This window comes from Myotis davidii, unplaced genomic scaffold (genome assembly GCF_000327345.1).
Source record: "Myotis davidii unplaced genomic scaffold, ASM32734v1 scaffold149, whole genome shotgun sequence".
In the NCBI taxonomy this organism is placed as follows: domain Eukaryota; kingdom Metazoa; phylum Chordata; class Mammalia; order Chiroptera; family Vespertilionidae; genus Myotis; species Myotis davidii.
In genome coordinates this window covers 1,171,908-1,186,391 of record NW_006352194.1, presented here as the reverse complement: position 1 = coordinate 1,186,391, position 14,484 = coordinate 1,171,908, and the positions used below count along the sequence as shown (strand labels likewise).

General features: G+C 48.0%; 3 protein-coding genes across 3 annotated transcripts in view; all 3 read right to left on the bottom strand.

Annotated features, from left to right (window-relative positions):
- GPN2 (GPN-loop GTPase 2) overlaps positions 1–8,985 on the bottom strand; it is an 11,433-nt gene extending 2,448 nt beyond the window's left edge. The window contains exons 1-4 of the mRNA XM_006777487.2: positions 8,260–8,985; positions 7,540–7,696; positions 4,218–4,378; positions 2,355–2,485 (exon numbers count right to left, since the gene is read on the bottom strand). Of these exons, the coding sequence (XP_006777550.1) occupies positions 2,355–2,485; positions 4,218–4,378; positions 7,540–7,696; positions 8,260–8,670 (860 nt within the window). The 5' untranslated portion in view covers positions 8,671–8,985. The remainder of the gene's footprint in view (positions 1–2,354; positions 2,486–4,217; positions 4,379–7,539; positions 7,697–8,259) is intronic.
- Positions 6,109–6,512, bottom strand: LOC102755061 (ubiquitin-like protein 5). The gene has a single exon (XM_006777486.2). It carries the CDS (start codon positions 6,441–6,443, stop codon positions 6,231–6,233), a length of 213 nt encoding a protein of 70 aa, XP_006777549.1. The 5' UTR covers positions 6,444–6,512; the 3' UTR covers positions 6,109–6,230.
- Positions 8,986–9,067: 82 nt separating the features above from the next.
- The window catches only part of GPATCH3 (G-patch domain containing 3), an 8,115-nt gene continuing 2,698 nt past the window's right edge, over positions 9,068–14,484 (bottom strand). The window contains exons 3-7 of the mRNA XM_006777488.2: positions 11,555–11,729; positions 11,158–11,217; positions 10,487–10,608; positions 10,237–10,364; positions 9,068–9,791 (exon numbers count right to left, since the gene is read on the bottom strand). Coding sequence (XP_006777551.1) covers positions 9,575–9,791; positions 10,237–10,364; positions 10,487–10,608; positions 11,158–11,217; positions 11,555–11,729 — 702 coding nt within the window. The 3' untranslated portion in view covers positions 9,068–9,574. The remainder of the gene's footprint in view (positions 9,792–10,236; positions 10,365–10,486; positions 10,609–11,157; positions 11,218–11,554; positions 11,730–14,484) is intronic.

Genomic DNA, 14,484 nt, shown 5'->3' with positions numbered 1-14,484 from the left:
GGGATGATCAGGTTACATAATTCTTCTTGAGTAAATTTTGGTAGTTTTGGGGGGGTTTTAGGAATTTTTCATTTTACCTAAGTTGTCAAATTTACTGGTAATTCCCTTATTATCTTTTTAATGTTCCCTATTACTTTTTTAAAAATATATTTTATTGATTTTTTACAGAGAGGAAGAGAGAGAGACAGAGAGCTAGAAACATCGATGAGAGAGACATCGATCAGCTGCCTCCTGCACATCTCCTACTGGGGATGTGCCCGCAACCAAGGTACATGCCCTTGACCGGAATCGAACCTGGGACCTTTCAGTCCGCAGGCTGACGCTCTATCCGCTGGGCCAAACCGGTTTCGGCTTCCCTTTTCCTCTTAATTAACTTGGCTAACCCTCACTTTGAGATGATGCAAATCAAGTGTCACTACCACTTTGAAGCTTTCTTTACCAACTCACTCCTCAACAGAGCTGACTTTCCCATCTTTATACCAATCCTTAATTGCCTAATACAGAGAATAAAGTTGAACTTTAAGAAAATTGGGGTGGTAGAGGGGGGTAGAATCTAAAATCAGCATAAATGTATATGGTGAGAAATACCTTTAAAATTCCTTTGTAAAGTATATGATTATCTAATCACTAGGCTGTACACCTGAAACCAATACAAAATAATATTGAAAGTAAACTGTAACTGAAAAATTAAAAATGAAAACAATTCAGGGAATCAGAACACTCTCCACTAATACCAGCAGCGACTATTTTAGCAACCGATTGCCACGTTATTAGTCCTGAACTGACTTGTTTGGTGTGCGCAACAGGAAATATTTCGCTTTAGGAGAACAAGGAAAATAGGTTTATTTGCATTACACTTATTAATTTGTGCAGTTATTCAGTGTCTGGTAAGTTAATGATCAAGAAAAAAATATTAATTTTTATTAAAATGTTCTATTATTTTATGTTAATAATTACTCATATATTTCAGCCCTTTGTATTCAGCATGTTTCTACTGAAATAAACCTATGTTTCTATGAAGATTAAAGCTGCTTTTCTTGTGGCCACATAAACTTAAACCTTGTTTATTTGGCCCATGTTAGCCTTTTGAGTTTGACATGCTTGGTGTACATGGTTTTATGAGTAGAATGTGACTGCATAAAGTCATGTACATTGTGCAAAATATCACAGCTCTATGGAAAGTACCCCTCCCCTTTTTTGCTGAGTACATGCTGCTGAATTTGCCATTAGCAGCAAGTTGTGTGAGGTAGGTCCTCATCCCTTCTTCAGGTACTTATTGCACACTCTAGTGCCACCATCTGTAACTAGTCTACTTCCCTGTGAACTTTGTTTCCCATGTGTGAAAGGGCCTGACACAGATCAGTAAGTGTTGGTTGGAACTATTTTCCTCCCTCCACAAGGACTCTGGAGTGCACCTCCCCCACTCCTGCCTTGTCTCCAGCAGTGTAAATGCCCAATCTCTGAAACCAGCCTAGAAAGCCTGTCCTACCTCACATGCAGCCTCTGTGACATGAGAGACACCTACACATGACCTCAGTTCTACCCCCACCGGTCCAGTTTTGAAGGTCTAGCTGCCTCCCAGACAGCCGACTGTCCCAGATCCCCCTCAAGCATGGCACATGTGCTAGCTCCCATCCCTTCCATCTCCGTGACAAACTGACAAACCTTCCTTTCTTTTCTTACCTCAGTGACTAGCACCGCCCATACCACTATCTAAGCCAGAAACCGGGAGTCTGAATTCTGCTCTACGTCTACCTTATAACCATCTATCACCTTAATATTTTTCCAATTCACACACTTGTTTCTATTCTCACTACTAATGTTTCATCTCTTCTCTTCTAGAAACTGTAAACACTCTCTTGCCCCCCATCACATCCCTTAAATGCATTTTCCACACTTGGAGGGGCTTTTCAAAAATGTACATTTGTTCATGCCACACTCTGAGCAACACCACTATGCTGGTCCTGCTGCTTGGCCATGAGCCGAAGTCCACATTCCTTAGCAGGGCACTGAAGCACCCCCATCGCCAGCCTGCACCCCCTCCTTTCCCCTTCACACTTAAGGCACCAGGCAAACTGAACCCTTTACCTCTCTCAAAACCAATGCCCTTTCATTCCTGGGTCTCTGTATTTTTGCTCCTTCTGATCAGTATCTTCCCTTGTCCTAAGATACAACCAACCCTGAAGCTGTCTAAGGGGCCAGCCTTTGAACATGAAAGACAGTCACCAGGGACCCCAATTGGTCAAAATGAATCAGTCATCTACAAAGGTGTAAGTAGCTATTCCTGAGTCCCACACACTACCCCACACCCCACCCCCATTGGCTGTGGCTAAGAGGCTAGCGAGCAAGGATACGAGGAGAAATGGAAGTCAGCTCCCATTGCAGCAGACATCATGGCCTCCAGGCTTCGCTGCTCTTGGACCCCGAAGCAGTAGCCATTGGCTTTATCCACAGCTTGCAGGACTCGCTGGACACTCTCCTTGTCCTGGGCAGGGAAGAGAGAAACAGCTGAGACTGAAACAAGGATGTGGAATTGAAGTTGTACCAAACTGCTTGCTGCCCCCAACCCCCACCTCAATCTTGCCTCATGAAGTCTCTGTATATGCAGCTTCATTGGCCTAAAGTAGTTCTACCTGTTCCCAGAGGCCTGGCTACATCCCATTTTTCTGACCACTACCCCCCTAATTTAGAACAGGTAAGCTCCTCTATGCACAACCATAGTCCCCTGGATTTATTCCTATTGTAGCTCTGATCCTACCGTCTAACTACTACAAGTTATTAACTCATCTGCCTCCCCTACTCGACTGATCTGCAAGGTTGAGGTATTCCCAGTGCCTGGCACAGTACTTAGCTAGCAGTAGGCACCGAATAAATATGCATGTAACCTATTTATTCATCCACAGAAAAGTAATAAGAACAATTCATACATCACATGATAGGGAGGAAAGATCAAAATAATGCATTAAAGCCCTGGCTGGTGTTTCTCATTAGAGTCAGCCCTCACACTGAAGGGTCACAGGTTCGATTTTGGGTCAAGAGCACATACCTGTGTTGCATGTTTGACCCCTGACCCCGGTTAGGGGGTGTGCGGGAGACAAATAATTGATATGTCTCTCTTATACTGATGTTTCTCTCTGTCTCCCCCTCCCTCCCATACACTCTCTCTAAAAATCAATGGAAAAAAATATCCTTTGGTGAGGATTAATAACAAGGTATCACAGTTCTTACCACAATGCCTAGTTTAGAAAACCTGGCCCTAGCTGGTTTGGCTCAGTGGATAGAGCGTCGGCTTGCAGACTGAAGGGTCCCAGGTTTGATTCCGGTCAAGGGCACATGCCCAGGTTGCCGCTTGATCCCCAGTCGGGGGCATGCAGGAGGCAGCTGATCAATTATTCTCTCTCATCATTGATGTTTCTATCTCTCTCTCCCTCTCCCTTTCTCTCTGAAATCAATAAAAATAAAAGAAAAAAAGACAATTATTTTAAAAAACAAAACTACCCTAGCCAGTTTGGCTCAGTGGATAGTTCATTGGCCTGTGGACTGAGGGTCCCGGGTTTGATTCCGGTCAAGGGCATATGCCTGGGTTTTGGGCTCGATCCTAGTGTGGAGTGTGCAAAAGACAGCTAGTCAATGATTCTCTCTCAGCATTGATGTTTCTCTCCTTTCCTCTCTGAAATCAATAAAAATATATTTTTAAAAAAGAAAACCTGCAGTAAGTGGTAGTTAGGATTAATATCATAGGTTTAACCTCATTTTTAGAGAAGGGTATGGCATTAAAAAGGGAAGAGACAAGTTCGCTCAAGTCCACGTACTGCAGAAAGGACTCAAACATGCACGGGAGTCTCCCAGGTTATCTTTGCAGGGTGAAGGTGAGAGGCACAGGGATTGGGTACTACTTTGCAAAGTTAATAAGCAGTTGCTCATCTTGAAGGAGCCTGAGAGACTTATCCCTGACCTTGATCAAGTTCCTTGCTGGTGACTTTCAGGGAACGTGTGGAGAGGACCCAGCAACACAAAATAGATAAGGCCAAACCTGTTTAGTGGAATCCTGGCCATCAGAGGCCCTGGTACCAAAACCAAGGGGACCGAATGATAGCATGACCTAGGACAAAGACCACTGTTTGAGCCCTCAAAGCCTCCTGTACTCTTGGCTTGGAGAGGTCCAAGGCACTGTCAGAGCCTATAGTCAAGGGAATAGGCCTCTTAGTCCATGGTACCTGGATGTTGAGAGGAATGAAGGAGACCAGGCTGTAGTCTTCAATGAGCTGCACCAATTTCTCATTGAGCTGACGATAGTGGCGGAAGAAAGGGTCAGAAGCCAGGTGGTCAAGCAAGTAGGAGAGGTCCAGGACCTCTGTGTAGTAGTCCAGGTTGAAGGCTAAGGAGAGAAACCAGTCAGGAACAGGTGGCATCAGGCTAAAGCCCCAAGGACAGAAACCATTATTTTTTCTTCCTTCCTCTGCCTTCAGTCTCTCACTGGCTGGTTCTGTCATTTACTAGCTCTATGGACAGATACCCACCTCATGGGGCTGCTATGAGAATTAAATGCTATGAACCTTGTGCCTGATACAAAGAAGTGCTTGATCAGTGGTAGCAAATAATGATACCGAACATGTACCAGGTACAGTGCTTGGTGCCGCCCTCATGAAGCTCAGAGTCAGGTAGTACCCCCAGGACCCAGCACACACTGTAAGGACTTTAGCAGGGTGGCGTCTGGGTAAATCTTTTCCCCTTTCTGGGTCAGTTCCTTCTTAATGTAAAATGAGCAAACCAAACTAGATGACTCTGGGGTTTCTGACTCAGTTCTATGTCTACAAACTTCCCACTAAGAGAAGTAACGTGGGCTTGCACTGTCCATTTCAGCCTGGAAAACTCAAGTGGTTGGGCTACTTGGCAGGTGAGCTGAGGAAACAGGCTGTCAGAGATTGATCCACTCACTTGTGTGCTCTGACTTCCATGCTCTAATCAGCTCTAATTAGAAACTGACACCACTACAAGGAAGAATGTCCTGAGCATTCCAACAAACTTCTTGGGTTGCTTGACAGGTAGGTTTCTCAATGAGAATTAAGAAACTGGAGCCAGGTACACTTGGGTTTAGATTTCACCTCAGCTAACATACTAGCTGTGTGATTCATATAAGGCCTCAATGGCCTCATCTGATCTGCTAACCAGCCTTTTGTGAGGATGCCTATCAAGAGCCAGAGGTAGGAAGGTTAAAGACCACCATGTAGCTGTTTCCTCCACCTGGCGGAGGCTGTGAAGCGGGTGAGAAGCTTTGGATGACTACACATTTGCACATAGGTAAAATGGGGCTTCTGGGCTTGCCAAGAGATGGACCAGGACTCTGACCAGGAAGTGCTGACATCCCTCCATGTCCTGCCTTCGCTGGACAAGGCCCTTACAATCACTCTCCCAATGACTTCCCTTTCTGCTCACTTCAGCTGTTCTTCTTTGTGGCTAGAGATGCTATTTAGGGAACTGATGCCCCAGCTCAGCAGAGCAGTAATATTGCAGGAAAGAAATGCTGGCCATAGGGTCCTTATTCAACTCCCCCGCCTCAGCAGCCTGCTTTTCCCTCAATCTTCTCCACCTTAACAAATGGCACCCTCATTTGTACACTGGCTCAGTCAGAAACCTGAGTGTCATTCTTAATTTCTCTGTCTCCAGGTCCAATGCACAAACAAATCCTATTTCTTTTTTTTAAAAATATATTTTATTGACTTCTTACAGAGAGGACGGGAGAGGAATAGAGAGGTAGAAACATTGATCAATTGCCTCCTGCACACTCCCCACTGGGTATGCGCCCACAACCAAGGTACATGCCCTTGACCAGAATCGAACCTGGGACCCTTGAGTCCGCAGGTCGATGCTCTGTCCATTGAGCCAAACCGGTTAGGGCCAAATCCTATTTCTTGAGCAAGTTTTGAATCTCATTTTCTCCATTCCCACCACCACTGCTGTTGGGGTCCATCCCCAGCAGGTCCAGGGGTTCCCATAGGTGTGAACGGAGTCAGTGAAGAAGGAAGGACACGGAGGCAGCGTTCAGTTGATCATCATAGCGAGGTTCTCTCCAGGATCTCCAGCCAAGTTCTGTCTTTTTTTTTGCCCCTGTTCTACGTTCTTGTTAACATGACTTTTTAAAGACCAAGCATCCATACCAGTGCTGGGGCTGAGAGCGGGAGGAGAGGGGCGGGGGGGACCGGGCATGAGGAAGGAGTTCAGCTTTATTGTTAATAAAGCTCCAGGTTCATCCCATCATGGATTTCATAGTTGCCCAGAGAAATGTGGTCCTTAAAGATCGTGTACCACTTCAACACAATCTTGTTCCAACGGGTCCCCGTCTGGGTGGCGATCAGCTTCTTCAGGTCCCCAATGGTGTCATTGGTGTTGCACTTCACTCGGACCTTCTTCCCCAGACGGTCGTTGCAAACCACCTCAATCATCCTCGAATCGCCTGGAACCAGCTGGCGCCACCTCGTCCATTGATCCAAGTTCTGTCTTTATTGTCTTGTTACATCTGCATTTATACCAGTTGATTTTAATCCTATCAATTCTATTCCAAAGGTTAGGGCGTTTCTTATCTCCATTCCAAGGTTACTCTATTGTTCTATTAAACTACAAGGGAGTAACTGAAGATTATCCTAAGTAAAGATTATGTAGCTTAAGCATGATTGTTTGTAGTTAAAGTGATTAATTACCCACCTGGCACTTAGGTAAGGGGTTTTATTCCCTCCCTAACTCCAGGGAAAAATCCTCACCAGGGAAACAACCTTTCTGGGGAGGTGGTCCTGTTTAAAACACATAGAGTTAAGAGGGGAAGCAAACATGCCATATACGCCAGGTCCATTGAAACATAAGCTATGCAGATGTTTCTTCCCTGCAGCGACTGTGTCAAGCAGCAAGGGTGGACCAGCTTCCGGCACACTGCTTGAACTGCTACAAAAATACAAAAGGAGCTGTTTTCATTCTTGCCCCTTTCAATTCATTCACAAAGCAGCCAGAATGACCTTTTCAGTTCGTGTTATTCCCTTGCTTAATATTCATCAATGACTTGCCTCTGTGTTTAAATAGTACAAGTTTTGGCCCCTGCCAACCTCTCTGTCCTCATTTCCTACCACCCTTCCCCTAAACACTGTCTCAGCTACCCTGCCCCCACCTTCCTTGGAAACAAAAAAACTCTTCGCTACCTGAGGGTCTTTACTCACTACTAGTCCCTCTGCTTGAACAGTTTGCCCTTAGCTGGCTCCTCACCATTCAGTTCTCAGCTCAGATGGCACTGTTCACTCCCCACCACTCACTGTCCCATCATTTCATTTTAATTCCTTCATAATACACATCACCATCTATAGTTTTCTTGTCCCCCAAAACCCAGAACAGTAAATGGAACAAAATAAATGGGTAGGGGTCAGCACCTGACTGTGGCTATGATCACCAGGCTATGCATGGTCCCTGGAAGAAACTTCCTTCACCTGAGATCTCTGCTTCACTCCAGCCCAGCCACTGGCCTACACCTTGCCTGGCCCAGACAGGAGCACTTACCCAGCTTTCCATAGTGCTCAATGAGGTCCATCTTGGAGAGGAGGTTGACGTGGGGCAGCTCTACGTGCAGCATGGTGGCCAGGGAGGTACACAGTACTGAAATGAACTTGGCGGGGTCTGTGCAGTAGTGAGAATCTACCAGATGGACAGCAGTCAGCTGGGAGGGGAGGGAGAGACAGGATGAGAGTGGCCTGAGGAGGCAGGGAACATCAGGGCCTATATCTCTCCCCCATCAGATTAGGGGTGCCTGAGGACAGAGTGCCAGTCTTCCCCATTAGTCTTTTCCTTCCGTTTCATTCTAATGCCGCACTCATTTCCTTCTCCCAGGAGATATGGGCACTTTTCTTAGAGGATGCCTTGGGCTGAGCCTCCCAGTGGGCAACTGGTTCAATTCCCACTACATCTGACTCCAATCTTTCACTTACTTTTGCCCCCAACTCACAACAACAATCGCCATGCTGTTTTCCACATAACTCTTTCCATACTTCTAATAATCCCAAATTGGGTGCTAACACATCCATTTACAGATGAGAAAACTGAGATTCAGAAAGATAAACTGACTTGCCCAGGATCACACAGTGAGTCAGTGGCAGAGCCAGAATTCGAAATTATACCAGTTATAGTCCAAAGCAACTCTGCCCTTGCCTCGCTGTGTGTGGCATGCCCTCCCTGTCTTATTTCCTTCATCTGCAAAATGGACCGGCCCGACCCAAGACGCACCCTGAGGTCCCACTGGGCCATCTGGGAGAAGATGCTGCGCAAGGAGCCATGGTGCGTGCAGAGCTCCACTTGGCCTGGGCAGTCGAAGAGGAAGTAATGGCCGCGGAGGGGGTCAAGCTTGGAGCGCAGCCAGTCCAGATTGGCCTCCAGGTACTCCATGCAGTACAGCAGGCCGCCGTTGGGCCCCAGCCGCAAGGCGTCCATCACGTCGCTCAAACCCACCAGCTCGCTCACGTCCACGGCGCACTCGTACGGCAGCCCCTCGTTGGCCGGGTCCAAGTTCACTACCGCCACGCGCCGGCCCATCGCGCGCAGGAACTCGCTCATGCCCAGGCAGTATGTGGTCTTTCCCGAGCCCGGCGGGCCGATCACAGCCTGTCCAAAGGCCGGCGTCCGAGCGGCCCCCGCCATGGGTGGCACTCGGCCCTGTGCGCAGCAGGAAAGCTCGGCGGGGAAACAAGGCGGGCGACACACCAGACGAGAGGGCGTCGGGATTCCCGACGTGCTCTTTGTGGGTGGCGCGGTGCCGGTGCCCCAGAGTTGTCAACTGTGGACCAGCAGGAAGCCGGGCAACGCGGAGTGAATAGCCCGGTACTGAGCGAACCAGCAACTTCCGGAAGACGTCGGAAATGACAGGGTCCCGGAGAGGAAGTCCCGCCCTCACGGTGACGACACAGCTTAGCGCCAAAGTTCGTGACGGCGCGCAGCATTTCACCAGCAGCGAGGAGATGGGTTGGGGTATGGGGCAAGGAAACTTTTTCGGGATTTACCCAACCTTCCTCTAGGCCCAAATTAGAAGAGAAAGAAATCCGGTCATAAACTTCTTTATTCTACCATTCGATCGCAGGTCCGGTCCACCTCCCGCGGACTCTGCCGACTAGTCCCAGCCGGTCAGGGGGAGAGGCAGTGAAAGGCTCGCCCCAAGACCGTCTCTTCCGAGCACCACAAATCCTCTTCTCTTCCAGGCCCCTTTCTCATTCTTTCTGACCTTCAAGGTGACACCACCCAAAGAAGGCTGTGTTGAAACCTCAGTCAATCCAGCTTTTCAAGGTACCGGGGGAGGTGATGCGGCAAGCCCAAACGGACCAGGATTAGGAGATCAAGGAATAGCGGTCATTAAGCCCTAATATCAAAGGGGAGGATAGGGGGCTTTTTTGAAAAAATGCCCCTGAGGTAGAGAGCCAGAAGGCAAGTTCAGAACAAAGCACCCTGAAGGAGTGCGGCAAGTTGCTGCTCCCAGACTTCTTCCTGTTTCGGTGGGAGAAAAGGCCAGGGCAGTAATGAGTGATCCTGACGAAGGAAGTCCCTGAACTCCTCACTCAGGCTCTGAGAAGTTGTCAAAGGCAGAGCTGGAACCCCTCACAAAGGTCATATCTGTACGAAACTTCATGCTGGTGGGTGGCTGGCGTCTGAGCAGCAACTCCCCTTGGTCCTGGGGCAGGGGTTCATCATAGATGGTGGAGATGAGTCCCAAACCAGTTCTGCGGGGCCTCTTCAGTTGCCCAAATGGCTGTAGCTTCTCTCCGTGGTACCTGGATTAAAAAGGGCTCTCGGTGAGAGGGCTGCTCTCAAACCCCAATTAAGGGGGTTGGGAAAGGACAGGGAAATAGCTACTGCATATCTGGTTTGTCCCCAAGACAGAGCCTTTAAATCTGGACTTTTGCTTTATCCGTTCATTGACAGTGCCAGTTACCAGCGGCCTCAATGCTTTCATTTTAAATAGTGCACAAAGTTTAGAACAACTGTCACCACTCCGTAACTTACAGTCACTCCCCAAAGGCAATCATCAAGTCCAAACTCCTCAGACTGGGAGTAATGACCCCACCAGGAGATCCAGACCTATTTTTTCCTTCTAACTCTACTTTAAAGTTCACTCTCTAGGAATCTCAAAGCCACCCCAAAGCCAGAGGAAAGGGGGAACCAGGGTACAGCTGAAAGGTTGGCTTGGACTCCCAGGGAAATCCCTGTCATACTCACCCCAGTCCACGCTTACATCTGGGGTGCTGGCCATCATTATCCAGGGCCTCAGGCACCCCTGAGCACTGGCTGCCCAGGCCCTGGCCTTCAGCCCAGCCCTGTCGCTCCATCACCTTCCGCCCAATGCCCTGCGGAGGGAAGGGAAAAGACTCAAGAGACAGAGCTCTTATGGAGGGCAGAGGCAGGGCGGAAGAGAAAGGATGGGGTAGAGAAGGAAAAGAGAGGTCAGTGGATTGGGCATAATCCTTACCTTGGTGTGGCGCTCAAAGGTGCCCACCTGGCATTCAGTCACGGAGCCGTCCTCCTGGCCATCACGGAGTCTCCGTTCCAGGCGCATTTGGACAGAGTCTCGGGCATCCTTGTCTCCACCATCTGAGGAAGCAGAGCCCAGTTTGCAGAAGGAGGGAAATCAGGTGTCTAAGACCACACAAGATTTACATATTCATCTTTATGATGATTTTATTACCTTATAATTCTTTCTCATTAGACTGGGAGCTTACCAAGAATAGGAACCATGGTTCTCCAATCTTACAAATGAGAAAATTATGGTGCAGAAAAGTCATAGAGCCAACAGAGACAGATGTAGAGCCCAGGTCTTCCCCTTCTCTCCCTACCAAGATCATTTTTGACTCCAGAATCTAAATTCTTCACCAGAGCATGAGCTACCAATGCCCACAATTCCAGGGTCTGCCCACCAGAAGCAGAGTTCCCTACTTGTCCTTGCTTCACAAAGAAAGAAAAAGGTTCTGCCTACAACCAGCACTTAAGGCACTCAACTAGAGATATCTTGAGAAGAACCATCTCAGTGAGCTACCCCAAGGAACTGATGTTCTATCTTAGCCTTTGCTAAGCAGGACTGATAAAGTGTCACTGCAAGACCACCACTTCCACCTCCAAGTAACAAAATCCCTGGCCCAGTACCTCTGTCGTAGTACACGCTCATGTCCACATCCCAGTCATCGGCTGTCTGTTCATCAAAGTCTGCAGGTATAAAAGCATCAAGCAGAGTGAGCTTAAGGACTCTCAGTTCTGTTGAGAGTTAGTTAAATCTAGACTTAGACATATGTTCTAGAACTTGGGGCTTTTGATAGTTTTAAATCTCTCATCTGGGAGGGTCATTCAGAATTGTGGGAGGGCACTTTCCACTCCATTGATCCCCCCACCCCTAAAAAGGATGACTGGTCTCATATACAGTCAAGGTTAGCTACTTTCCTAGCCTTTTATTGGGCCCACTGTCACTCTTTATGCCTTGCGGAACATAAAGCCCAGAGCAAATGCAACAGGGAACACTCCTGCCCTTGTCTGGTGCCAGCATTACCTCCTTCTTCCTCCTGCCAGAACTGAGCATCTGTGTAGAACACCAGGCCAGAGCCGCCCTTCTCCCACTTGAGCTCGATCTCCTCCTCAAAGAGCCGCTCAGTGGTACGCTCCTGCCTAGTCACATCCTCATGCAGCGCTTCATGCCGTTCCCACTCCTCACAACGGTCATCGTCCTGGAAAAAGGGGAGAGGTGACATGCCTGTTTAGCTTCCTGACCTTATGCCCACAAGGAGGGCAGCTCAAGGTACAGGAGGCCTGTGAGATGGGCCCTCAGCATCATTCCTCCAAATCTTTCCAAGATGCAACACATAATAGGCCCTTGAGGTCTTGACCAACACATCTCTCCATCCGTTTCTCAACATGGCTCTTTCCCCTGACAAACCTGATTCACTCTTATTTCTGTGTTTTTGGTCATACTGTTCCCCCTGCCTGAAATATCTGCTCTTCTCTCTCACCACGTTCTCTTTACTTGGTAAAATCCTCCTCATCCCTCAAGTTCTACAGCCTACATGGAGCTAGCCTAAGTATATATTTAAAAAAAAAAAAAAGAATACCACTCTAACCCAGTGCGTGTGGCTAAGTGGTTGGGCATCAACCTATGAACCGGGAGGTCAAGGTTCGATTTCCGATCAGGGTATATGCCTGGGTTGCAGGCTCCATCCCCAACCAGTAGGAGTTGTGCAATAGGCAGCCAATTGATGATTCTCTCTCATCATTAATGTTTCTATCCCTCTCTGCTTTCCTCTCTGAAATCAGTTTAAAAAATAATAACTCGCCCTAACCGGTTTGGCTCAGCAGATAGAGCATCGGCCTGTGGACTCAAGGGTCCCGGGTTCGATTCCAGTCAAGGGCATGTACCTTGGTTGCGGGCATATATCCAATGGGGGGTGTGCAGGAGGCAGCTGATAGATGTTTCTCTCTCATCGATGTTTCTAACTCTCTATCACTCTCCCTTCCTCTCTGTAAAAAATCAATAAAATATATTAAAATAATAATAACTCACCCATGTCCCTAAAGTTCCAAGCAGAGTTCCTAACACATCTGGACCACATCCTTGTATGGTACTGTCTTGACTTTTCTCCAGCACCTGTTCTGCAGCAGTGATTCCTGAGGTCTCTTGAAATTTAACCCAGACAGGGGCTCCCAAGATTTCAAACCATGAGTTATCTCATTCCATAAGTCCAGTCAAGCAATTGTAAACATATTAGCCACACCCACTGGCCCACAGCAGTTTTACTGGTCTCTGAACTCAGTTTTAACTGGTACCCACTGTTTAGGTCTTTATACATTACTAGAGGCTCAGTGCACAACATTCGTGCCCTGGCGGGCGGGTCTCTCAGCCCAGCCTGTGCCCTCTCAGTCTGGGACCCCTCAGGGGATGTCCACAGGCCTAAGCTGGTAGTCGGACATCCCCCAAGGGGTCCTTAGCACTGCTGGGGAGGTGGGAGAGACTCCTGCCACTGCTGCTGCTTGCTGCTGCTGCGCTCACCAGCCATGAGCCCAGCTTCTGGCTGCACGGCGCTCCCCATGTGGGAGCACACTGACCACCAGGGGGCAGCTCCTGGGTTGAGCGTCTGCCCTCTGGTGGTTAGTGTGCATCATAGTGTCCACTGTTCTGTCGATTTGCATGTTAGCCTTTTATTATATAGGATATCACAAAGAAAGAAGTAATACCTACTGCCTACTGTGTGTCAGGCCCTTCACATAACTTAGCTCCCTTAATCACCCCAACAACCCGGTGAGGTAAATACCACTATCCCCAGTCTACAGATGAGAAAACTTGGGTTCATAGGAGTAAAGTGATTTGCCCAAAATACACCAAGAGAGTGGCAGAGCCAGCATTCAAACCCAGCTCACCACACCATACAGCCTTTTCAGGTGCTGCCTCTCTCTTTTCAGGGAGATTTAAGGCTTTTTGAAGGCAGGAAATGGTCTTGGACTATCTTTGGAATCCTATGATAGTCACTATGTTTACAATTGCTTGACTGGACTTCTGGAATGATAAGATAACTCATGGTTTGAAATCTTGGGAGCCCCTGTCTGGGTTAAATTTCAAGAGACCTCAGGAATCACTGCTGCAGAACAGGTGCTGGAGGAAAGTCAAGACAGTACCACACAAGGATGTAGTCCAGATGTGTTAGCAACTCTGCTTGGAGCTTTAGGGACATGGGTGAGTTATTATTTTTTAAACTGATTTCAGAGAGGAAAGGAGAGAGGGATAGAAACATTAATGATGAGAGAGAATCATCAATCAGCTGCCTATTGCACAACCCCTATTGGGTGGGGATGGAGCCTGTAACCCAGGCATATACCCTGATCGGAAATCGAACCTTGACCTCCCGGTTCATAGGTTGATGCTCAACCACTTAGCCATACCCACTGGGTGAGAGTGGTATTCTTTTTTTAAAAAAATATATATTTTATTGATTTTCCACAGAGAGGAAGGGAGAGGGATAGAGAGTCAGAAATATCCATGAGAGAAAAATATCCACCAGCTGCCTCCTGCACACCCCCCACTGGGGGACGTGCCCGCAACCAAGGCACATACCCCTGACCGGAATCAAACCTGGGACTCTTCAGTCCACAGGCCGACGCTCTAGCCACTGAGCCAAACCGGCCAGAGAGAGAGTGGTATTCTTAATGCCTTGGCCTCTCTAAGCTGCCAGCAAGTGCCGGGAGCCAGTCCATCCTTGCTGTTTCAAGGGACCTGGCATATATGGCATACTGTTCTTAATGTGTTTGCTCACCTTCTTGGCGCTGTGTTTTAACCAAGGTCACCTCTCCGAGAAAGGTTGTTTCCCCAGGTAGGGATTTTCCCCTGAAGTTAGGAAGGGAATAAAACCTCTTAACTAAGTGCCAGGCGGGTAATTAATCACTTTAACTAGGAACAATCATGCTTAAACTACATAATCTTTACTCCCTGGAATG